Source organism: Lutra lutra, chromosome 1 (genome assembly GCF_902655055.1).
Source record: "Lutra lutra chromosome 1, mLutLut1.2, whole genome shotgun sequence".
In the NCBI taxonomy this organism is placed as follows: domain Eukaryota; kingdom Metazoa; phylum Chordata; class Mammalia; order Carnivora; family Mustelidae; genus Lutra; species Lutra lutra.
This window is the reverse complement of record NC_062278.1, coordinates 222,941,749-222,963,252: the sequence shown is the minus strand read 5'-3', so window position 1 is coordinate 222,963,252 and position 21,504 is coordinate 222,941,749. Positions and strand designations below refer to the sequence as shown.

Below are 21,504 nucleotides of genomic sequence, written 5' to 3'. Positions count from 1 at the left end.
ATCTACCCTGTAGGTTCCCATCAGACATGATCTACCTCAGTTTCCCCAGGGTGCACACGATATCAGAGCGCACTTAAGTGGGTTGGTCTAGGTAGCCTTGGAGATGGGCGGCACTGCTGTGTGACCACGGAGGCGAGCGTACCCCTCCTGGGCCGCAGTTTCCCTGACAGCCATGGGCCATGTTCTCAGGATGGAGCGGGCATGGGGACTCCTGGGATGGAACAGGGATACGCGTGAGGACCGAATTTGACACAAAATCTCTTCCTGGGGCTCAGCGTCGGTTTTCTCGTCTGTGGGATGGGGAGCTAACTCCCCTGGCAGGGTGAGCCTCAGTTTCCTGCCCTGGGCAGTGGGTCCCGCTCCTGCCTAGTGCGTGGCTGACATCGGGAGGGGCTGGGAGGGGCGAGGGCGCAAGTCGCCGTGGCGTGCCGTGAGGGAGGCGCCAGCCCCGCGGGGCGGGCCGGCGAGCTGCGGGGCCACGCAGAGATCCCGCCTCCCGCGCGCCCGCACCCGCTGTGCCACCCCGCCGCGGCGCCGGCAACTTTGGGATGGAGTTTGGGCGGACGCTGTGGCTCTGCCTGGCGCTGGCGCTGGGGCCGGGGCCCGCCAGGGGCCACCCGGAGCCGTGCGGCGTCCTGGCGCGCCTGGGGGGCTCGGTGCGCTTGGGCGCCCTCCTGCCCCGCGCGCCCGCCGCCCGCGCCCGCGTCCTCGCCGCCCTGGCCGGGGCCGCCCTGGCGTCGCGGCTGCCGCACAACCTGAGCCTGGAGCTGGCGGCCGCCGCGCCCCCTGCCCGCGACCCGGCCTCGCTGGCCCGCGGCCTGTGCCAGGCGCTGGCGGCCCCGGGCGTGGCGGCCGTGCTGGCCTTCCCGGAGGCGCGGTCCGAGCTGCTGCAGCTGCACTTCCTGGCGGCGGCCACGGAGACCCCCGTGCTCAGCGTGCTGCGGCGGGAGGCGCGCGCGCCCCTCGGGGTCCCGGTACGCGGGGACGCAGGGATCCGGAGGAGGGGAGCGCCGGGACGCCCTTGGGGCGTGGGGACCGGGGTCCGACGCCAGAGTCGCCGGGGCGCACGGGACCGGATTCCGGACCGCGGAGACAGGAGTCCCCCATCCCCCGCCCCCGGGATGCCCAGGAGTCCAGAGGGAGTCCCCAGGGCGGCTAGAGGGACCTACTTGGACCCCTGGGCCCCGGATGCCCCCAGAGCGAGGGAACCCGAACCAGCGACGGGACCGTGAGATGCTTCTGGACCCGGGATGGCGAAACCCACACGAGGGTCCCTTCGGAGCACGCAACTCCCGTGCAGACCCGTTTCCTGGACCTCGGTGACGGAGTCTGGCTGGCCACCGTCTGTTTACGGTCAGAGGAGCCCTCGCCATGCGGAGCAGGGTCCCTTGCCCGCTGGAGGGCTTCTCCCAGTTCCCGTCCCCCCACCCCTGGGCCCGAGGGCTCAAGGGGAAGCAGGTCTCCAGGCTCCATCTCTGGGGGGTGCAGTTCCGTTGGCTGCTGGAGGGTCTTCCCAGCCTCCTCCGGGTGAGCTGTCACTCAAACCTCTCCATCCCCCGCGCTCCGGTCTCTGGAGTTTACTCTCCTTGGTTCCAGCCCTGGGCCTGGATTGGGGCCTGAATAAGGAGAAGATGGGATAAGGAGGAGAAAAGGGTGACTGACAGGGCTCTGGGTGTCCCTGGGAAAGACCCCCTCCCTGGACAGCAAGGAGGGGCCTAGGGTAGGGATATGGGGAAGAGTAGGGGCCTCCCTTCAAACCCACCTTGAAGCCCCCTCCAGAGCTTCCCTCGCCTCAGGGAGGGGAGATGGGATCCCTAGAGGAAGCCTGGGGTCTCACAAACCCAGCTGTCCCAGTGTCAAAGCCCCCTGCCCCCCCACCCCCGCCCTTGTGGGGAAGATGCAGAACCCAAACCCAGGCCTGTGGCGCCCTCTCCTGCCGGCTCCAGGAACTGAGGCTCTGCCATTGTAACTCGGTCTTTCGGGAGGGATTAAACAGCAGCCCCAGCCAAGGAGGCTGGGCTTTGTGTGGATGGCAGTGGGAGATAAAGAAGGTTTAGAGCAGGGGTGGGCTGGAGGGGGCAGGCATGCTGTCCAGTTTTGAAGGTGACGTATCTTTATTGAACACCTACTGATGGGTGTGGGAAGGGTATGGTGGGTCCCAGGTCGCCAGTCCTAACTGTGACACACCCCTTTGCCAGAACCCGTTCCACCTACAGCTGGACTGGGCCAGCCCCCTGGAGACGCTGCTTGACGTGCTGGTGGCTCTGCTGCGGGCACACGCCTGGGAGGAGGCCAGCCTGGTGCTCTGCCGTGTGCGGGACCCTGCTGGCCTGGTGGCCCTCTGGACAGCCCGGGCAGGCAGGGCCCCGAAGCTGGTGCTGGACTTGAGTCGGCCAGACACAGGCGCCAAGGGGCTGCAAGCACGCCTGGCCCCCCTGGGGGCTCCAGCAGGGGTCTCGGCCCCCGCCCCTGCGGCTGTGCTCCTGGGTTGCAGCCCCGCCCGCGCGAGGCAGGTGTTGCAGGCCGTACCCCCCGGCCCTCCCCACTGGCTGCTGGGCACGCCACTGTCCGCCGACGTCCTGCCCTCCGAGGGCCTGCCCTTGGGGCTGCTGGCCCTGGGCGAGGTGGCCCGGCCGCCGCTGGAGGCCGCCGTTCACGACGCTGTGGAGCTGTTGGTGCGAGCCCTGGGTCATGCCGCGCGGGTGGAGCCGGAGCACGCCCTCCTGCCCACCACGGTCAACTGCAGCGGCCGGCAGCTGACCAGGCCCGTGTCCTCCGGCCGCCTCTTGGCGCGGTGAGTGAGGACCCCGTCGTGTGTATGCGGGGGGGGGGTGTCCGGGCCCCACATCCACTCGCCTCCGTCTGGGCACCGTGGGAGCATCTGCATGGGATACTTGCTGTATGCCGGGGCAGACGCAGAGCTGGAGGAGGGAGTTGGGCGAGGGGCTCAGGGTACTGGGAGAGAAACATGAAGGACAGGGGCAGGGGACGGGTGAGGCTGGCAGGGATGCGTTCCTGCCTGATCCCCCAGAAGCCCTGCAGGGTGGACAGTGTCCCAGCACCAGGTGGCTTCACCCAGGCGTCTCAAGTGGGCAGTTGTTGGCTTTGGGCCAGAGACGTTGTCACTGGTTCACGACGTGGGTGCCCGGCTGGTCAGGGGGCCTGGTGGGGGGACACAGCAGCATCCTCCGTGGTCCCCGCCGTGTGCTCAGAGAGGCGACCCCCGCGGGGGTTGAGCTCGGCTGGAGGGCTCCTGACCACCACCCCACCCCTCGCCAGCCCAGGCTGCCTGACCCTGGCCCCCCGCTACCCCCCGCCCCCCAGGTTCCTAGCCAACACGTCCTTCCGGGGCCGCACGGGATCCGTGTGGGTGAGCCGCTCCTCCCAGGTACACATCTCCCGGTACTTCCGAGTGTGGAGCCTGCGCCAGGACCCGCGGGGTGCCCCGGCCTGGGCCACTGTGGGTAGCTGGCGGGCCGGGCAGCTGGAGTCCCAGCCGGGTGGCGCCCCCGCACAGTCCCCGCCCTCGCCGGGAGCCCGAGCCCGGCCCAAGCTGCGCGTGGTGACGCTGGTGGAGCATCCTTTTGTGTTTGCCCGGGAGCCAGACGAGGATGGGCAGTGCCCCGCGGGGCAGCTGTGCCTGGCCCCTGGCACCAACGACTCGGCCACCCTGGATGCACTGTTCGCTGCGCTGGCCAACGGCTCGGTGCCCCGCGCCCTGCGCAGGTGCTGCTTCGGCTACTGCATTGACCTGCTGGAGCGCCTGGCAGACGACACGCCCTTCGACTTCGAGCTGTACATCGTGGGTGACGGCAAGTACGGCGCCCTGCGGGACGGCCGCTGGACCGGCCTGGTGGGGGACCTGCTGGCCGGCAGGGCGCACATGGCTGTCACCAGCTTCAGCATCAACTCGGCCCGCTCCCAGGTGCTGGACTTCAGCAGCCCCTTCTTCTCCACCAGCCTGGGCATCATGGTGCGGGCCCGCGACACGGCCTCGCCCATCGGCGCCTTCATGTGGCCGCTGCACTGGTCCATGTGGCTGGGTGTCTTTGCCGCCCTGCACCTCACTGCGCTCTTCCTCACGCTGTACGAGTGGCGCAGCCCCTACGGCCTCACGCCCCGGGGCCGGAACCGGGCCACCGTGTTCTCCTACTCCTCGGCCCTCAACCTCTGCTATGCCATCCTCTTTGGACGCACCGTGTCCAGCAAGACGCCCAAGTGCCCCACGGGGCGCCTGCTCATGAACCTGTGGGCCATCTTCTGCCTGCTCGTGCTGTCCAGCTACACGGCCAACCTGGCCGCCGTCATGGTCGGGGACAAGACCTTCCTGGAGCTGTCGGGGATCCATGACCCCAAGGTGGGTGGTTATGGGGCCCCGAGGTCCGAGCTGGGAGGTCGCCCGCTCCCCCAGCTCCCATCCCAAGACGCAGACACCTGCAGCTGCCTGCTGTGGAAAATGTTCATAGAGCGTTTGCTGTGTGCCGGCACTGGGGGCCCAGCTGGGACAAAACAGGCGAAGGCTGCACACTGCAGGGGAGATGTCAAGAAGCAAGACACGCCAGCTGGGTGGTGTGTGAGGTGGCTATCCAGTGTAGGCAGAAAAAAAGGCAGAGTGAGGACACGGGAAGTACTGGGAGGCACATCTTCTCAAACAGGATGAGGGAATCCTCTGGGAGGCGGTGACATTGAAGGGACTTTTCTGTAGATACCAGGGAGGAATGTTGGGAGAGAAAGCACAGCAGGTGAAAGGCCCTGGGGCAGGAGCAGAGTGGGAGGAGGCACAGGGCACACCCTGCAGGGTGTCCAGAGCAGTTCCTTCTGGGACAGAACTTCCCCCACTCCCTCCTTCAGGGCCCTGGAGGGCTGTGAGCTGAACCCAGGTGGGCACCCGTCTAGGTATTTCTTTTTTTTTTTTTTTAATTTATTTATTTGACAGAGAGATCACAAGCAGGCAGAGAGGCAGAGAGAGAGGAGGAAGCAGGCTCCCTGCTGAGCAGAGGGCCCGATGCGGGGCTTGATCCCAGGACTCTTGAGATCATGACCTGAGCCGAAGGCAGCGGCCTGACCCACTGAGCCACCCAGGCGCCCCTAGGTATTTCTTTTAATGAAACATTTGAAGCATTCTTTTTTTTTTTTTTTTTTAAAGATTTTATTTATTTATTTGTCATAGAGAGAGAAGCGAGAGTGAGCACAGGCAGACAGAGTGGCAGGCAGAGGCAGAGGGAGAAGCAGGCTCCCCGCCAAGCAAGGAGCCCAATGTGGGACTCGATCCCAGGACGCCGGGACCATGACCTGAGCCGAAGGCAGCTGCCCAACCAACTGAGCCACCCAGGCGTCCCTCTTTTTTTTTTTTTTTTTTAAAGATTTTATTTGACAGAGCTCACACGTAAGCAGAGAGGCAGGCGGAGAGAGAGGGGGGAGCAGGCTCCCCGCCAAGCAGAGAGCCCGATGTGGAGCTCGATCCCAGGACCCTGAGATCATGACCTGAGCCTAAGGTAGAGGCTTCAAGCCACTGAGCCACCCAGGCGCCCCTATTTGAAACATGGTTGAGTAGGGAGCAAAGAGCACCATGAATGAACCCATCCTCCAGCTCCAAAATCAACTCCCAGCCAGGTTCCCCCCCAGGACAGCCCCAGCCTCTGGATTCTTTGTAGTTTCACCATAATTATTCTGGAAGGTCTCACACATCAGGGTCCCCTCTTCCCAGTGCTCTCCCACCTGTGGCCCACGATTTGTTTGAATCTGGGTCCTAAACACCACTGCAGGTCGATTTCCTCCCCAGTTAAACTGCGTGCCCCAGAAATTCGGTGGCTGGAGAAACTTCTTGTCCAGTAGCAGCTCCCACAGTTGGGATCAGGCTGTGTCCTGGGGTGCTTAGCCTGTTCTGTGGCACCCCAGGCCCCACATCCTTTGTAAGGGGGTAAGGAAACCTAGACCCAGCGCTGTCTGGTGGGCCGGCCCCTCACCACCTCCACAAACTAACCGGCTGCAAGTGCTCAGCGGCCACTTGAGAACGGCGCCAAGTCCAGAACGTTCTAGATGGCATTGATCCACAGGCTCCCATTCAGGTCTGGCATTTTTGGGGTGCTGTAGCCACATCCGGAGGCCTGGGTCAGTGTACCCGCTCACTCACCCGTTAGGAGTCTACAGGGCTGTGCGGGGAGGCCAGGGCAGAGAGGATTGTCCCCGGAGGGTTGGGGGGCTGAGCGGTGGGCGGGTTCCGGGACGCTCAGGAGAGAAGAGGGAGTACAGGATCTACCTGATTGGGGCAGGAAGACCCAGGAGGCCAGGTGTAGGGGTCCGCTGGGGACAGAGTCCCGTGAGAGCCCCAGGAGAGCCGTGGAGGACATGGTGGGAAGGGGAGGAACTCTGGGGTTCAGGGCCAGGTCTGTGTGGAGATGGACACGTGGGCGTTTAGAACAACGGCTCTTACCCAGGTGACTCTGCCCCGGGGGACAGTGGGTCCTGTCGGGTGACCCCACGACTGGGGAGCTCCTGGCGTCGAGTGGGTGGGGCAGGGCTGCTGCCGGACCCCGCGGAGCCCAGAGCAGCCCCCAGGTGATCGGGCCCCAGCCGGGTGGCGGCTGGAGAAGCTGGGTGAGAGCCGAGGGAGGGGGCTGCACGGAGCGGCAGGCCGGTCTGAGCGCCGGGGCCGACGCGCTGCCCAACCCCGCAGCTGCACCACCCGTCCCAGGGCTTCCGCGTGGGCACCGTGTGGGAGAGCAGCGCCGAGGCCTACATCAAAAAGAGCTTCCCCGACCTGCACGCGCACATGCGGCGCCACAGCGCGCCCACCACGCCGCACGGCGTCGCCATGCTCACGTGAGGCCCAGCGGCGGGCGGGGCGCGGCGGGATGGCAGGATGCGGGGGCGGGGACGGCCGCCTGGGTGGGCGGGGCACCTGGGGCGGGGCCGACGGCAGGACGCGGGGGGCGGGGCCGCCCTGGTGGGCGGGGAACCGGGCGGGGCGGGGCAGACGGGCAGGATGCGGGGGGCGGGGCACCTAAAGCGGGGCGCGGCTTCTCCCCCCACTGCCCGACCCCCGCAGGAGCGACCCCCCCAAGCTCAACGCCTTCATCATGGACAAGTCGCTCCTGGACTACGAGGTCTCCATCGACGCCGACTGTAAACTGCTGACCGTGGGCAAGCCTTTCGCCATGGAGGGTGAGGGGCCTCCGGGACCAGTGGCCCTGGGGCGGCTCCTCTGGGGCGGCGTCCAGCTTGGCCCCAACCCAACCCCTGGCCTCCCCCAGGCTACGGCATCGGACTCCCTCAGAACTCGCCGCTCACCTCCAACCTGTCCGAGTTCATCAGCCGCTACAAGTCCTCCGGTTTCATCGACTTGCTACACGACAAGTGGTACAGGATGGTTCCTTGTGGGAAGCGCGTCCTCGCCGTCACAGAGGTGGGGAGGGCCGGGGACCCGGGGTGGGGCTAGGCACGGGGCGGGGAGCCCTGAGCCTGCATGGGCCTCAAGTGAGGTGGTCAAGCTCGCTGCCCAGAGTCGTGCACTCCGGCTTCTACGAAAGCCCAGCTCCAGCGCTCCCCGGGCAACCTGCCCCCCAACCCCCGACGCGCAAGGCCAGCCTCCCAATCCGGCTCCGCAGCCCCAGGCTCCTCTCGAGGCCGGCCTGGGTCCCGCCCCCAGCCAGGGATCCGCACGGGTCCGGGCCTGCCCGTGAAGGGCTTGTGCCTACGTGTCACCCCCAGACACTGCAGGTGGGCATCTACCACTTCTCGGGACTCTTCGTGCTGCTCTGCCTGGGGCTGGGCAGCGCTCTGCTCAGCTGCCTGGGCGAGCACGTCTTCTACCACCTGGTGCTCCCGCGCATCCGCAGGGGCAAGAAGCTGCAGTACTGGCTGCACACGAGCCAGGTGAGCGGCCGGAGGAGCGAGCCAGGGGCGGGGGGGGGGGGGGGGGGGGGGCCCGGGCAGCATCCCCTGACCCCGACCGAGCCTCTGGGCTTGCAGAGAATCCACCGCGCCCTCAACACAGAGCCGCCGGGAGTCGAGGAGCCAGGCCCCAGGTAAAGGGTCCCACCCCTCCCAACCGCTGCGACCCCAGCCCTCCCCCGCGGGACAGGGCCGCTCCGTCGCCCCGGGACCCTGACCCCAGGAGCAGAGTGGGTGTGCGCGCCGGGGGAGGGTACGGACCCAGCCCCTAACATCGCACGTCCCCAGGGCTCTGGAGGACCAGCAGCAGGACGCACCGGCAGCGTCTGCGGGCGCGGCGAGCTGGACCCGGGTGCGCCGGGCCATGGCGAGGGAGCGTCGCGTGCGCTTCTTGCTGGAGCCCGCAGAAGCCGCCGCGGCGCCTGACTCGGAGGAGGCGGGGCGGCCAGAGGGCCCGGTCTGGCTGTGTTCCAATGGCCGCCTGCCAGCTGTGCTGCCCTCGGGCCCTCCGGGTCCCGGCGAGCTGCGGGAGCTGGAGCAGCGCATCGAGAGTGCGCGGGAGCGGCTCCGCCAGGCCCTGGCGCGGCGCGGCGCGCTGCTGGCCCAGCTGGGGCACGGGGACCGGCCTCTGCGCCTGCTCCAAAGCACCTGAAGGCGCCCGACGACCCAAGGAACGCACCCCCTGCCCGGCGCAGGCACCCCCTCCCCCGGCCCTGCCTGAGCGGCCCCCACCCCAGAGCCTGCGCGAAGCCCCGCCCCAAGCCCGCGGCAACCCCCCGCCCGCGCACAGACGCTCCGGCCGCTGTCAACAGTTTATTCTATATACAAACACAATTTTGTACACTGCATTAAATAGAATGGAATGAGCACTCTCTGCATTCCTCACCGAGTGATTTCGTCTGGCCACCAGCCCTGTCCCATGCCCACCCCAGCAGGGCTGGAACCCCGCGCCCGGCCACCGCCCTCCATGTTGGCGCCTGCGCGCGGCATCCCCGAGCCCGAGGCGCGAGCTCTGCCCTCCCGGGACCCCAGCCCTGGTACACACACCTGGGGTCAGGGGCCGTGGAAAAGGCACTGAGCATGGTGAGCACCAGCAGAGCGGGCGGGACCGCGAGGGTGGCCCCCGCCGGCGCTCACCTTGTTGGAGAGCTGCCCCGCTCTGCTACTGAGGAACAGCTCACTTCACACGCTTCAACAGCCCTTTCAGGAACCTTCCATGGAGCCCCCACCCCTCTGCTTTGGCCTGCCACGATTCACAGGCTGAGGGGCCCACCAAAACAGCAGGGACAGGCCTCTGGCAGGCCCCACGCTAGGGAAGAGAAGCCCCCCTCTGGGCAAACCGGATGACCCTGACACCACCCAAGACAGGTTGGGCCACCCCAAGAGCCCCCCGGGAGAGCCTCCCTGATACCCGAGGGCTCCAGCCAGGTCATACCCAGTGGGCCTGCATGGCCAGGGAGGGGGCGGTCAGTTGCCCAAGGCTCAGGACCCGACCTCTGGGGATGGGTCCACTGGGGCTGTGGGGCTGGGGGTGGGCCCACTCACCCCGGCAGCTGGGGGCGCTGTGTCATTTGCCAGGGAGTTGCTGGAGGGGGCACTGTCCTGGGAGACTCGGGGGAGCCCCCCACCAGGGCTCAGTGGACCAGCGTGCCGCCGCTCCAGGAGGGAGGCACTGAGGCCAGACAGGAAGGAGGCGTCTGTGATCATGGCGGCCGTCTCTGCCATCCAGCCCAAGTCCCCGCTGGCTGCCGCTGCCACTGAAGCTGCCGCAGCCACCAGAGAGCTGGGTGCCTCAGCCACGGGACCAGGGCCCCCACTACTGCCCGGCACGCTAGGGCCCAGGGTGGGCGGTTGGCCAGAAGGGTCGGGGGTGGCGGCTGGGGTGCCCCCATTGTTGTTCAGGTCATCGGGACGTGCCGTGGGGGCTCCGGTGCCCAGCGGTGGGGTCTGTAGCAGCATCTCTTGGATCCGGATCTGCTGCAGGATGGCGGGCAGCTCGTAGTGGTGGAAGAAGTAGATCATGGAGTGCTGGGGGTGCGGGGGCTCTAGGTCAGGCCAGCAGCTGGAGCCAGAACCCCGGCCCTCGCGGAACCTGGCATAGGCCAGACGCCCCCGTGGGGAGCGAAGCAGGCTCCTCACCTGGATGAAGAGCCAGGAAGTGACCAGGGCCAGGCTGCTGTACTGGCCGTTGAAGCGGTAGTGGTAGGCGTAGAAGGCGAAATGGTACAGGTAGAAGAACCTGCAGGGGGCACAGTGAGCCGCCACCCACAGCCCCGCCCCCGCCCCCCCCCGGGACCGGGTGCTCACCGCAGCCAATGCCTCTTGCTGGTGTTTGTGTGGCAGCAGATGGCGTCGTACTGGTCGGCCAGCCAGACGATGAGGATGATGTAGAAGGCCGTGGTGGTGTCGTTGAAAAACTCAGACATGATGGCCTCCATCCCTGTGGGGAGGCTGGCGGTTGGGTGGGCAGGGGGTGGGTGGGGGCCGGGGCCAGGAGGGGCAGGAGGAAGGGGTCCTCACCTACGAGGGCCAGGATGACCGTGAGCAGGGGCGCGGCGGGGAAGGCAATGGCCATGTTCATCTCCAGCATCTGCAGCAGGTCCACTGCGGGCAGAAAGCGGCGGGCGGGCAGACCAGGTGAGGTGCCTGGTGGTTGGGCGAGGTGGGCAGGGGGCCTTGGGGGCTAGGGGTGGAGCCCAGCCCTCCCACCCGCTGGTGGGCAGGGAGACTCACCAATGAAGACAAAAATCTGGTGGTGGGAGTATCTGAGCAGCATGGACACGCTGAGGGTCTGCAAGCAAGGGCGGTGGGATGTCTCAGGGAGCACCACCCCGCACGCCCGCCCTGCCCCAGCCCCCGGCACTCACGAAGATGACCATGATGACGAAGGCGGCCAGGTAGGACGTGCGGGCCATCCACATGCTCACAAACCGGTAGTGCTCCCCAGACACCACGTTGCGCAGGAAGCCTGCCCGGAGGTAGGGGGGCGGCCGTGAGCGCCCGCCCAGCCACCGCACTGTGCCCCACCCCACCCCGTGCCCAGCCCATCGAACCCTTATTCTCCTCGTTCTCGGCCAGGCCCTTGACGCTGGACATAAGGATGTCGTCGTAGCCCAGGAACTCGGCCAGCAGCAGGCGGCTGAAGCGGTCCCCGAAGCACTGGTCTCGTGAGGGGTCTGCAGGCAGGCACACGACAGTGCATGCAGCAGGACCCCCACCTGAGCGACGCCATGACCCTGATGCCCGAGATGCCGCAGAGGAAGCTTCCTGCGGCCGGAAAATGGACCCGGCGCCCGGACCCAAGTGCTTCTGGGAGCCCCCAAGACCCCCCCTGCCTCACCCCAGGGGACACTGACCCAGAGTGACCACCATGACGGGGATGCTGAGCCGCTGCCGTGTGGCCTGGGACAGCCGCAGGAAGCCGTACTCCAGCGAGTACTCCACGACATACTCGTCCTGTGGCCACACTGTGGGGACAAGGCCCGTGAGCCGTGGTCCAGCCATCTTCCCTGAGGGCTGGGCGACCACTCTCGGCGGGCTCCGGGGAACGCGGGGGTGAGTCAGGGTCCCATGACCCCCACCCAGAGACTCCCTGAGAAAGGAACCAGTTACTGGGGGCTCCAGGGCATCCGTCCCACCCCGCAGGCTGCTAACAGGTGGGCAAAGTGAGGCAGGGCGGCCGCTCAGGCCCGCGGGCCCTCTGCACGGGGGATGGCCCCAGGGCACGACCCCTTGAAGTGATACGCTGCGCACACCTGATCAGCCCAAGATGCGGGTGTTTCTTTCTTTTTTTTTTTAAGATTTTATTTACTCAACAAAGAGAGACACAGTGAGCAAGGGAACACGAGCAGGGAGCCCGACATGGGGCTCAGTCCCAGGACCCAGGGATCACGACCTGAGCCAAAGGCAGATGCTTAATGACTGAACCACCTATTTTTTATTTTTTTTAAGATTTTATTTTTCAAGAAATCTCTCTGCCCAGGGCACCCAGGTGGCTTAATCAGTTAAGCGTCTGCCTTTGACTCAGGTCATGATCTTGGCATCCTGGAATCAAGCCCCGCGCTTGGTGGGGGATCTGCTAGTCCCGCTCCCTCTGCCCCTCCTCCTACTTGTGTGTGTGCTTGTTCTCACTCGCTCCCTCAGATTAATAAATAGAAATCTTGAAAAAAAAAAAAAAGAGAAAAAAGGAAAGAAACCTCAACACTCAGCACGGGGCTCGAACTCCCAACCCCAAGATCTAGAGTCGCCTGCTCCCCACTGGGCCAGCCAGGGGCCTGCGGTGTACCTTTTGTGGGTGTCTCTGGGAAGGGGAGCTCCTGGCTGTCATTCGGGGCCTCAGCACTGCCCGGTGGCTTCAACACCTTGGGCTCAATGTCCAGCTCGAACTGCGGGCGGCCGAGAGGAAGGGCATCAGCAGCAGCCTGGCCCACAGTCCCAGCTCATCTGGTTGACCAAGGACACACACTCCGCCCCTGGCTGCTGTGACCTCTAGCCTCCGCTGGGACACCCCCACCTCCAGGGCTGGAAGGTCTCTGACCTGTAAGTTCCTACAGGCCCCCAGCCCAACACCACACTCCCCTGGGCCCATCTGGAGAGAAGGGTCAGCACCCTGAAGCGGGGAATGCCTGGCCAGGTCCTCACCAACCACGGGACCCTCGTCCCTAACTGCTTCAGCACGTTCTCCTCTCGGGGCCATGGCCTCGCCCACACCCCCCGGAACCCTGCCCGCTCCAGCAGCCACTGCCTGTCTCCAGGAACAGGGCATTCCCCAGTCCCCCCGATCCAGGACAGCTAGGACCAGCTTCCAGCTCTCGGCCCAGTGCCTCCAGGCCCAGTGCCTCCTTCTCCGTGCTTTCTGCCCTTAGTGCCCCTGGAAATGGGCCGATCCCTTTCCAGTAAGGGCTGGAAAACAGCCCAAGGCCTTAAGTCTGCCCAGCACCATCCCTGCCCCCAAGGCCACACGGCAGGAGCAGGCCAGCACAGCGAGGGCCCCGCACCAGGTGAATCGCAGCTCACCAGGCGCCCCCAGGCACAGCACGCCCGGCCAGCTCACCTTGATGGACGTGTTCCCGAACATGTCCACGGCCAGCTCTTCCTCCTCATCCTCCTCAGGCTCCGGGCTGCCCGGCTCTACGGCCAGGCCGGGAAAGCTGCCGCGGCGGCCGCCGTCACAAAACTGCAGGAAGACGGGCGCGCGGCTGGAGTTGTGCTGCACCTCGACTCGCAGGATGCCCTCCCGCGGCCACTTGTCCCGCACGTGCTCCAGGCAGTTGATGGGCGAGCGAGAGAAGACAATGTGGATGTAGGCCAGGACAAAGAGGACGAACAGCGCCTGGGGGGGGTGCGGGAGATGGTCAGGGCAGAGGCCGGGCACCGCGACGGCCCTACTCTGCAAGGGCCCCAGGTCCCAGAACGGCCCCAAGGGAGCGGGGATGCCACCTGGCCTTGGGGAGGGGGGGGTGCGGATCAGACTCAGCTCGCCTAGCAGCCTCCAGCTCTGCCTTGTCCTCAGAGCGCCATTGACCTCACCAGCCCAGCCCACTTGTACCCCTCCCAGGATGGCAGGTCCTCATCTGTAAAATGGGATCCTGGCCCCAGGGAACACTGGGTGTGCTCCTGGCATGGCTGGGTGGGCTGGGGCTGCTGCTCAGCCCCCAGTGACCTGCCCCTTGTCAGCACTGACTCTGCCCCACAAAGTCACCGCCTCGGGCTGCCCTGAAGCAGGAGCATCAAAGGGACCACCAGTTCACTGGAGCCAACCCTCATAAAGGTCTGATGGCTGCACTTCTAATGGGGCCTTTGGATCTTGCGTCTTGGGCGACATGCCCACGTACAACCCACGACCCCGGCCCCTGGGAAAAGGGCCCAGCTGGCCCAACGTGACTCCCATTGCTGTTCTGGGAAATGGGTGTCCAGCAGCAGGGACACTGAGCCCTGCAGGGGCTGCCAGTGCCCGGGGGACTGCCTGCCTCACAGACTGGGCAGCAGAGCACAGACTCCCGCCCCACTCGGGCCGGGGGCTGCGAGCTGAGGGGACACATAGACCAGGGCCTACACAGGCTGCTGTAATCCTGGGGCCGGCTCGGCCTGAAGCCAGGCGCCCACCCCGACCCTGGAGAGACGCCAGCTCCAAAGGCCCATCTCTGGGGCAAGAGGAACTGCGCCTCCTTTGCCTGCAGCCGGAAGCGGCCCCGCAGGACAGCGATGATGCCCCGGAGCCCCAGGTGCTCAGGTCGCAGAGGACGGACACTGAGGCTTCAAGCTGGGCTGGAGCCTCTGGCCGCAGCAGCAGCATTGAAGGCCCATGCCTCCTCAGGAAGCCTGCAGAGCCGCCCACAGACCAGCTCACCCAGTGCCCCTCAGGACCCCAGCCCCTCTCCCTGAGACCACTGAGCCAGAGCAGCCGCAGGGTGAGACCAGACATCAAGCACGCCGCCTGCTCTGGGCCCAAGACAGCGCTGCCCATGCGCCAAAATCTCAAGAAAGGGCTGACATGCAGCGTGGCCTGGTGCCAGGGGCCGGCCAGGCTCTTCTGGGGACATGCGTGTCTGCCACCACCCTAGTTTCCCAGTCTGAAGATGAGGACACTGAGGCAGAAGCCACATGGCCTGGAGAGGTGGAGCTGCACAGGGAAGCTGGGTCCCAAGGAGAGGAAACAAGGCAAGACAGTGTGAGCGACGTGTCCTGCTGCGAAAGGCACATGAACTGAGGGGAGCTGGTGGAACCAATGTGTGTGATTCCAGAGCGGACCCCAGGTCCCCAATGTCACCCTGGTGCCCTCTCCAGCACTTGGGGGGGGGGGTCTCCCCACCAGCATCTTTTCCCTGCCCTAAGGCCCCAGATCTACTGCCCTTGACTAAATGGAGGTCCCCAGAGACAAGGCCAGAAATTCCCTACTCTACCTGACAAGGCCTGCCTGAATCTGGGCCTCAGTTTCCCCATTAGGAACAAGAGGGCAGACGCAGCTTTGGTGCCTCCAAAGACGTGCCACAGCCGTATGTGCCCAGGCAAGGTGGCAACCAGCCCTGCATGGGGACCCACAGCCCCCCAATCTCTGCCATTCCATGTGACCCCATGCACCCAGCCCCACTGTTCCTGCTGACCTGCCAGCCCCAGTGCCTTTGCACATGCACTTCTGGTTGCCTCCACGGAGGGCTGAGTCTGCTTGATCTCACAGACCGTGCCTGTTTCACCCCACAGCCTGCTCTCGCCTCTCAATGCCGTGTCAGAGAAGCAGGCAGGACGTGGCACAGAGGATGTGTTCAGGGACTCCCGTTTCACAGCAGGGACCCTGGGGCACTCCACACATTTATCACACATCATAGTGACCCCAAGGATCACCTCCATACTTCAGAGGGGGGAGGGAGTGGCAAAGGCCCGGAACATCAGAGCCCCCGTCACCGGGCAGGCGTTGCTCAGTGGCTGCAGGGTCAGGCTGCCCAAGGTTCAGAGTCCAAACGGACAGGCCAGGGCACCTAGTGCTCGCTGCTCCAGGACTTGGGAGGTCCTGATCTGGCCTTGACGGCAGGAAAACCAGCAGAGGTGGAAGCCAAGGCTGCCGGAACGTGGGCCTCAGCCACTGCCTCTTGCTCCCCCCAGTCTGGCTCAGTGGAGGAATCGGGGGGTCTGGGCTGTCTCACAGCTGTGCTTAGCTGTGCTTAGCTCAACAAGGACCACAGGAAGAGACAGCTGTGAGAAGTCCTCGAAGGGACCCCCATCTCTGCAGCAAGGAAGCTGGGCAGGCACCAGAGACGGGGAGCTTTCTGGAACTTGCGGCAACCTCACACATCAGCCGGTCCCAGCCCTCATTGCACAGATGAGCAAAGCAAGGACACCAGGGGTCGGGCAGGTTCACGAGGTTCACGAGGCCTCAGGCTTTAGCCCACAGACCCTGGGCCACAGAGAAGAGCTCGGGAGTCTGAGAGCCTCGCAGGACACTTGATGACCTATGCCGCGGACATCTGTAGGCCAGGCTGGCCCAAACACGGGACCTGCTCCGCACTCAGAAAGCAGCGGGCAGAACGGAAATGCCCAGGACCCGCTCCCAAGAGCCTGAGCTCCTTCCTAATCATCGTCTGGGGGAAGGCAGCGCTTCCTCCACCCAGGAAGTCATGTCCACACACTCAGGAGCCCCAGGGAGGGACCCCGCGCTGGGAACCCTCCACAGGGGGCCCGTGATGCTCTGGGGGGCTGTGGGGAGGAAGCAGGAGCTGGCGGTCTCCAGACGAGGGACCAGCGGACCTCTGCGTCCGCTGTGGCAGGCCACGTCTGGGCTCCTTCCACCAGACCCCAAGGTGCCTCCGGCTCCTGCCCACCGGCCTGGCTGGCACCCCAGGGGCCTCGAAGGCCAGCCCCCCCCCCAAGAGGAGTGGCGAGCTCAGCATCTCCAGCCCCAGCGTGGGAGCACTCTGCTGTGAAACCCAATGGCCAGCGCCCAGCCCGCAGGCCACTGCGCAGGGACCCAGAACGCTCTCTGAAGAGAGGCAGCGGTCATCGCGGTGACACCCCTCCTCAGAAGGCCCTGGTGTCCAGGATGACACTCCCCTGCTCCCCAGGGAAGATGGGAAGTGGCTTCGCACAAGGCCCCTGGCCGGGGCGGCAGAGCCGCGGTGACGGTGACCGAACGCGGGGAGCTGTCCTCAGCTCGATCACGACCCCGAGGCTCCGTGCAGGCGGCGCGTGGAAGGCCCCAAGGAAGGGGCGCGCCCCGAGGCAGGAGCAGGTGAAGACGGAAACGGGGACCGGCTTCCAGCGCAGGAAGGCGGCAGGGGTGTGTCCCGCGCTGGGGCGAGCGCAGAGCGCAGCCGGCCCGGGGTCAGGGCAGGGCCGAGGACAGCGGGCAGCGCGGTCAGGGGCGCGGCGCGACGGGGAGACCCCCGGCAGGTCGGAGCCGCGCCCGCGGGCCCCCGCCTCCGGAGGGGAGGGTCCGGCATGGGGGGCAGGCCGCGGGCGGGAGCGCGCGGCGCGGGCGCGCCCGCTCGGGGTCAGAGGTCGCACACCTGGGAGGAGGGTCCGGCCGCTGGGGTCAAGGGTCAGGGGTCGGGCCCTCGGTCACCTTGAGCAGCACGAAAAACTCGAAGAGCCGGCGGAAGGCGGGCGGGAAGAGCCGCGAATAGGTGACAGCCATCTTGAAGAAGAGCGCGTGGAAGAGCCGGTCGCGCACGTTGATGAGCGGGTTGGGGTTGAGGTTGGGGGTGCGAGGCCCACGCGCGGGGACGGGGCCGCCGCCGCCGTTGGGCCCAGGCCCCGGAGCCCCGGGCGCCGCGTGCTCCGACATGCCGCCCACCGTCGCGCCCTAGCGGCCCGCGGATCCCCGAGGACACCTCCCGGCCGCCATCGGCCGTCCTCGCCGCGGCCGCGCTGCTCACCGACGCCCGGCTGCCGCCGCCGCCATCTTCCGCCTCCGCGGCCTGCTGACGCCAGCGAGTCGCCGCGGCGGCCAGAGCGGCTTCCCTGCGCTCGCAGGGAACGCTGGGATGGCGGCGGCCGGCCCTGGGCGGCCAAGGGCGGGGCTGCGTCTAGTCCGGGTCTTTTGCATATCATCCCCCACAAGCCTTCGCGGCGCTAAGGTGCGCATGGAAGATTAAGTTAGCTAATATCTGAGGGTTCTAGTGATCAGAGACATCCAAAGCAAGCGTGATAGTAGGAGAGAGTCGTTTACACGGAACCTTAGGAGGAGAAACCGTGGCGCGTGTATTCCTAACAGTACGACGTAACTGAAAAGTAGCTTTATTTTTGAACTTTAAATAGCTCTGTGCAAGACGCCTTTACCGTGCTCGCTTCGGCAGCACATATACTAAAATTGGAACGATACAGAGAAGATTAGCATGGCCCCTGCGCAAGGATGACACGCAAATTCGTGAAGCGTTCCATATTTTTGCGTTGGAGCACGGCTCCCCGGGAAGGCGGACGACCACGAGCCCCGCGGGGCGCCTGCTGCGTGCGGAAGAGGAGAACGCGGTTTCAGGGCCACTTTCCGTCGCCTTTGGTTCTCCCTTCCCGCAAGTACCCGACTTTCCCCCGTGAACGGGTCGCTCAGGAGGGTCACCTACTTCCCGGCACCCCAGACCCCCGTGCAGCCGCCACACGCCCCCCGCGCACGCGCGGCTCCTAGGAGACAGCGGCGCGGACGGAACTCGCAGGCCCAGGCGGGTGTGCGAACCGCGTGGACCCGGTCGCAGCCCCGCAGGCCCCCCCTCCTCGCGTCCACCGCTGGGCTGAGGTATGCCTGCCCTTCCGCCGCCCTCCGGCCCCTGCGGCGCACAGCCTGGGCGCGCTCCGCGTGCGCCCCCCTGGAGTCGTTGCGGAGGCCTCCCGAGCGCCGCGGAAACACTGGGGTGAGCCTTCCCGGGCGCCTGCTGTGTTCCGGGGGCCCCGCGCCACGGCAGGAGTGAGGAGGACGGGCGGAGGGGGCCGGGGGTCCGGGGTGAGGACGCCCGAGCGGCTGCCCTGGCAAAGCACAGTGGACACCAGGCCTGCTGCCAACGGGGAAGGCGGCTCCCGGGAGCCCGGGCCCCGAGCCCGTACTGGGAGACGGAAATGGGGCCGCGGCCCAGGGAGCCTGGTTCCTGCGCTCCGTGCGCGCGCGGACCGGCCGGGAGACTGGTGCGCGCGCGGGTCCCCGACGGGAGCCTCCACCCACGCGCGGGGCAGGCGCGGTCTCTGCGACAGTCCGGGTACGGGGAGTGCCCAGGGATGCCGGAAGCTCCAGCTGCCCCCAGGAAGCGGAGAGAACCTTCCAGATCCGCCATCCGGGTCTGCGATCCCGGGAGCCGCATGCCCCGAGCCGGCCGCGCGGACAGGGTCCTCCTGTTCCAACCCCGGAAGGAGGCTGAGCTCCTTCTCTGTTCCCCCCAGTGCCCTGCACTGGGTCTGGCACACGGCTCCGTGAGTGCTCGCTGCCAGAATTACTGCCTCACGCCCGAGCCACGTGTCCCGCGCAGAGGGAGGGAAACCGTCCCAACAAGAGGCTGGCAGGTGTCGTCGGAGCCGGAGAGCAGACCCAGCCTCAGCCAGGGTTCCCCGGTGTGACGCAGGTCGCAGTTCGTGTGTACTCCTGTGCCTTGTGCGGAAGCGAGCACCTGCGGCTGAGGCGCGCCTAGAGCTCACTGCCACGTCGCAGGAACTCGGGGCCACCAAAGCGAGGGACACGTCCCCGCGCATCCACACTGCAAGGCCAGCCGACTGCAGTCGTCCAGCAGCTGGCCTCCTCGGAAAGCCGCTGTCACGAAGAAAGAAAAGTGGCCAGGAAGAGCTCCAAGTGTCAACCCAAAGTGCTAGAGAAGGACGTTTCTGGGGACAATCGGGAAGTGAGAATGTGGGCAGGTGTCCCAGGGTGCTGTGGACACCGCCAGTGGGGTGTCTGGGCCATCCTGGGGGCGGCGGGGGGGGGGAAGGGGGCCGGGGGCAGATTGAGTGTTCATTGGGGGTTCAGGAAGACTCAGGAGAAGCTAACCCTGGAACAGGAGGGAGGGTGGAGAAGGAGCCAGGAGGATGGGGCGTCTGCAGAGGTCACAGCCAGGGCAAAGGACCTGAGACAGACCTGGGCACAGTGAGAGGATGGGCACGCTGCAGAGTTCACCCGGCACTGGTCACATCTCCGTTGCGGGGGCCGCTGGGAGCGTGGCCCATTTTTAGCAGGGAGGCTCCTGACCTGGGCTCACAGTACCCCCTCTCCCTCCTCCCAGATGCTATTGATACTATTACTGTTTTACTGTTGTCTGCACTAGGCTTATGTCCTGAGATGACTGTTTGCCGAGAGCAAGGGGAGCCCCCCCCAGGAGGCACCCAAAGGGGGCCCCACCTGGGGTCCTACCCTGATCCCCCAGGGTCCCACTCAGAGAGCTCAGACACTGAGGGGATGGGGTTGCCCAGGAGGGGGCTGTGGGGAAGGGCCCTTGCCACATCTGTAGTCCCCATGCCCAGCCACCGAGACCCTGGGCCCAGCCCCCTACCTAGTAAGGCTGAGGCTCTGGGGGGTCCTGTCACCCCAGGTCCTCCAGCTGTGGCCTCCTTACCCACAGGCATCACCAAAGTCCCAGCCCAGAGTACCTGGACAACTGACATCCCCTTCCCCATGAGCCCCGCAGTCTCCCCAGGGCTCAGTCCTGGGGGGATGAGTGAGTCCCGGAGGGGCACGGACAGAGGGCAGCTGCAGAGACCCAGATCTCCTTGCCAGGTTTTCAACGGAGGCCAAAGTTCCTAAGAAATTTGCCTGTGTTGACTGGACGACCCTTATCTCAGATTGCCCTGTGCGGCTGGGACCGCGACAGATTAACCCACTTTACGCTGACAGCAAACCCAGGGGCTGTGGGGAGTTTTCCAGATGGGGCGAGGGGGCGCAGAGAGGCCAAGTGTCGTTGCTGCATAAAATCCCACAGCCCGGGGGAGTCCGGGATTTGAAGTGGGGCTCCAAGTGGGGGCGCTGAGGGTTAGGGCTATACAGAATTATGTCATCCCGTAAATCGCAGGTCCTCAGGCCGAATTTAGAAAATGGTGACACCCTAAGCTTCCAGGCCCCAGGAGTTTGAGTTTGGGGCCATCTGAGTCTGGATTTCTTGGGTTCTGGGTGGTTGAGCGTCTAGAGCCCAGGTGGGTTTTCTGTCAAAGGCTAAAAGTCCTCCTGGTCAGCCTGGCAGTACCAGGCGACTGTGAAAGGGGTGCGGCCGAACCCACAAAGCTTTGTCTCTGCGCTCACGTGTTTCCACCTGCGGCAGAGCGGGGTTCTTTTCAACCACCTAAAAACGTACAAAAAAACATTGTTAACTCAAGGGCCATCCCCCCAAAACAAGACGAAACCACACCGGGGGTCTGGGTGTGGCCGCGGGTCCAGAACAGCGCTGGCCAGTGCAGACATGACCCTGACTGCGTGCGATGGCGGACTCTGAGCCAAGTGGAGACAACTGGGAGGGACCGGCTTCCACCCGCTGTCAGCCCCAGTTCGCGGGAGACGTTCACGAGGCACCGATTTCTACCCTGTTCTGCACGGGCTCTCGCAAACCCGGCGGCCCCGCACACCCCCTGCAGCCCCGCGCTCCTGCCTCTGCAAATGCCCCTCCACGGCTCGACTGTGTACAACTTACGCTGAACGGGAAAACACACACATGCCCAAGTTGTTCAAATGTGCGCAGAGGTTTTGCAAAATCTGAATTTGACTTTAAGCCAGGATTAATTAAAATCTAATGAAGGGAAGCCTGCCTCCCCTCGGGCGTACCAGTGTTCTTGGAGGGCTCGCTGGGGGGTGTCGAGGCCGCAGAGCTGCCGGCTGCCCCCCCATCCTGATGGACAGGGCGCGGGGAGTTCTGCCTACCCCCGCCCCCACCTCAGAACACAGGCAGCCACTGCCCTGGGAACATGCTCCCCTGAGTAGGCACAGGCGGGTGTCACAGCCAGCCTCTCTGTCCCAGAGCCTCCCAGTGCAGGTGGTGTCCCTAGAGCCACAGAGGCTCCCTGGACAAGCATCAGAGGCTGGGCGTGGCGAGGAGATCTGTGGGCACGCTGCTGGCAGCCACTGACCACCACAGGCTGGGGCAGGAGCCTGGGGCCACGCTGGACCGCTGACCGCCACAGGCTGCCCTTCTCCACCGTGCCACGGGTCCCGCTGACTCCCAG

At 65.8% G+C, this 21,504-nt stretch overlaps 3 protein-coding genes and 1 non-coding gene across 6 annotated transcripts in view; 2 read left to right on the top strand and 2 right to left on the bottom strand.

The window, feature by feature from the left end:
* Window positions 1–343: 343 nt before the first annotated feature.
* Window positions 344–8,760, top strand: GRIN3B (glutamate ionotropic receptor NMDA type subunit 3B). 2 transcript variants are annotated; one of them, XM_047707455.1, is made up of 10 exons: window positions 344–974; window positions 2,199–2,794; window positions 3,325–3,816; window positions 3,961–4,357; window positions 6,677–6,822; window positions 7,049–7,164; window positions 7,254–7,405; window positions 7,711–7,875; window positions 7,972–8,027; window positions 8,182–8,760. In XM_047707455.1, the coding sequence occupies exons 1-10, from the start codon at window positions 549–551 to the stop codon at window positions 8,543–8,545; spliced, it is 2,910 nt and encodes a 969-aa protein (XP_047563411.1). In that variant the 5' UTR covers window positions 344–548; the 3' UTR covers window positions 8,546–8,760. The 2 variants fall into 2 exon arrangements, with proteins under 2 accessions (XP_047563411.1, XP_047563403.1); XM_047707447.1 differs by having other exon boundaries at window positions 3,325–4,357.
* On the bottom strand, window positions 8,694–17,336 carry TMEM259 (transmembrane protein 259). Of its 2 annotated transcripts, XM_047707466.1 has the most exons (11): window positions 16,949–17,334; window positions 12,947–13,225; window positions 12,179–12,278; window positions 11,250–11,360; window positions 10,947–11,069; window positions 10,761–10,861; window positions 10,627–10,684; window positions 10,414–10,497; window positions 10,201–10,333; window positions 10,033–10,132; window positions 8,694–9,921 (listed from the first exon to the last, which is right to left on the bottom strand). In XM_047707466.1, exons 1-11 carry the CDS (start codon window positions 17,168–17,170, stop codon window positions 9,376–9,378), a joined length of 1,857 nt encoding a protein of 618 aa, XP_047563422.1. In that variant the 5' UTR covers window positions 17,171–17,334; the 3' UTR covers window positions 8,694–9,375. The 2 variants fall into 2 exon arrangements, with proteins under 2 accessions (XP_047563422.1, XP_047563429.1); XM_047707473.1 differs by lacking the exon at window positions 11,250–11,360 and having other exon boundaries at window positions 16,949–17,336.
* Window positions 17,337–17,665: 329 nt separating this feature from the next.
* Window positions 17,666–17,772, top strand: LOC125089565 (U6 spliceosomal RNA). Its single transcript, XR_007123976.1, has one exon. It is a non-coding gene; the product is annotated as a U6 spliceosomal RNA (small nuclear RNA).
* A 38-nt stretch (window positions 17,773–17,810) lies between these two features.
* Window positions 17,811–21,504, bottom strand: part of LOC125087317 (GAS2-like protein 1) — a 26,467-nt gene continuing 22,773 nt past the window's right edge. Inside the window, exon 2 of the mRNA XM_047707512.1 lies at window positions 17,811–19,210. Within this exon, the coding sequence (XP_047563468.1) occupies window positions 18,004–19,056 (1,053 nt within the window). The 5' untranslated portion in view covers window positions 19,057–19,210 and the 3' untranslated portion in view covers window positions 17,811–18,003. The remainder of the gene's footprint in view (window positions 19,211–21,504) is intronic.

What these genes read in the sequence shown, in the direction of transcription:
- TMEM259 (XM_047707466.1), bottom strand. Translation starts at nt 17,170, where the DNA reads ATGTCGGAGCACGCGGCGCCCGGGGCTCCGGGGCCTGGGCCCAACGGC. An exon ending in CGTCATGGTGGTCACTCTGG is followed by an intron (nt 11,070 to 11,249) that starts GTCAGTGTCCCC and finishes GCCTGCCTGCAG; the next exon opens with ACCCCTCACGAGACCAGTGC. An exon ending in CTTCCTGGCTCTTCATCCAG is followed by an intron (nt 9,922 to 10,032) that starts GTGAGGAGCCTG and finishes CCGCACCCCCAG; the next exon opens with CACTCCATGATCTACTTCTT.
- GRIN3B (XM_047707447.1), top strand. Translation starts at nt 549, where the DNA reads ATGGAGTTTGGGCGGACGCTGTGGCTCTGCCTGGCGCTGGCGCTGGGG. An exon ending in CGGGGATCCATGACCCCAAG is followed by an intron (nt 4,358 to 6,676) that starts GTGGGTGGTTAT and finishes CCAACCCCGCAG; the next exon opens with CTGCACCACCCGTCCCAGGG. An exon ending in CAAGCCTTTCGCCATGGAGG is followed by an intron (nt 7,165 to 7,253) that starts GTGAGGGGCCTC and finishes GGCCTCCCCCAG; the next exon opens with GCTACGGCATCGGACTCCCT.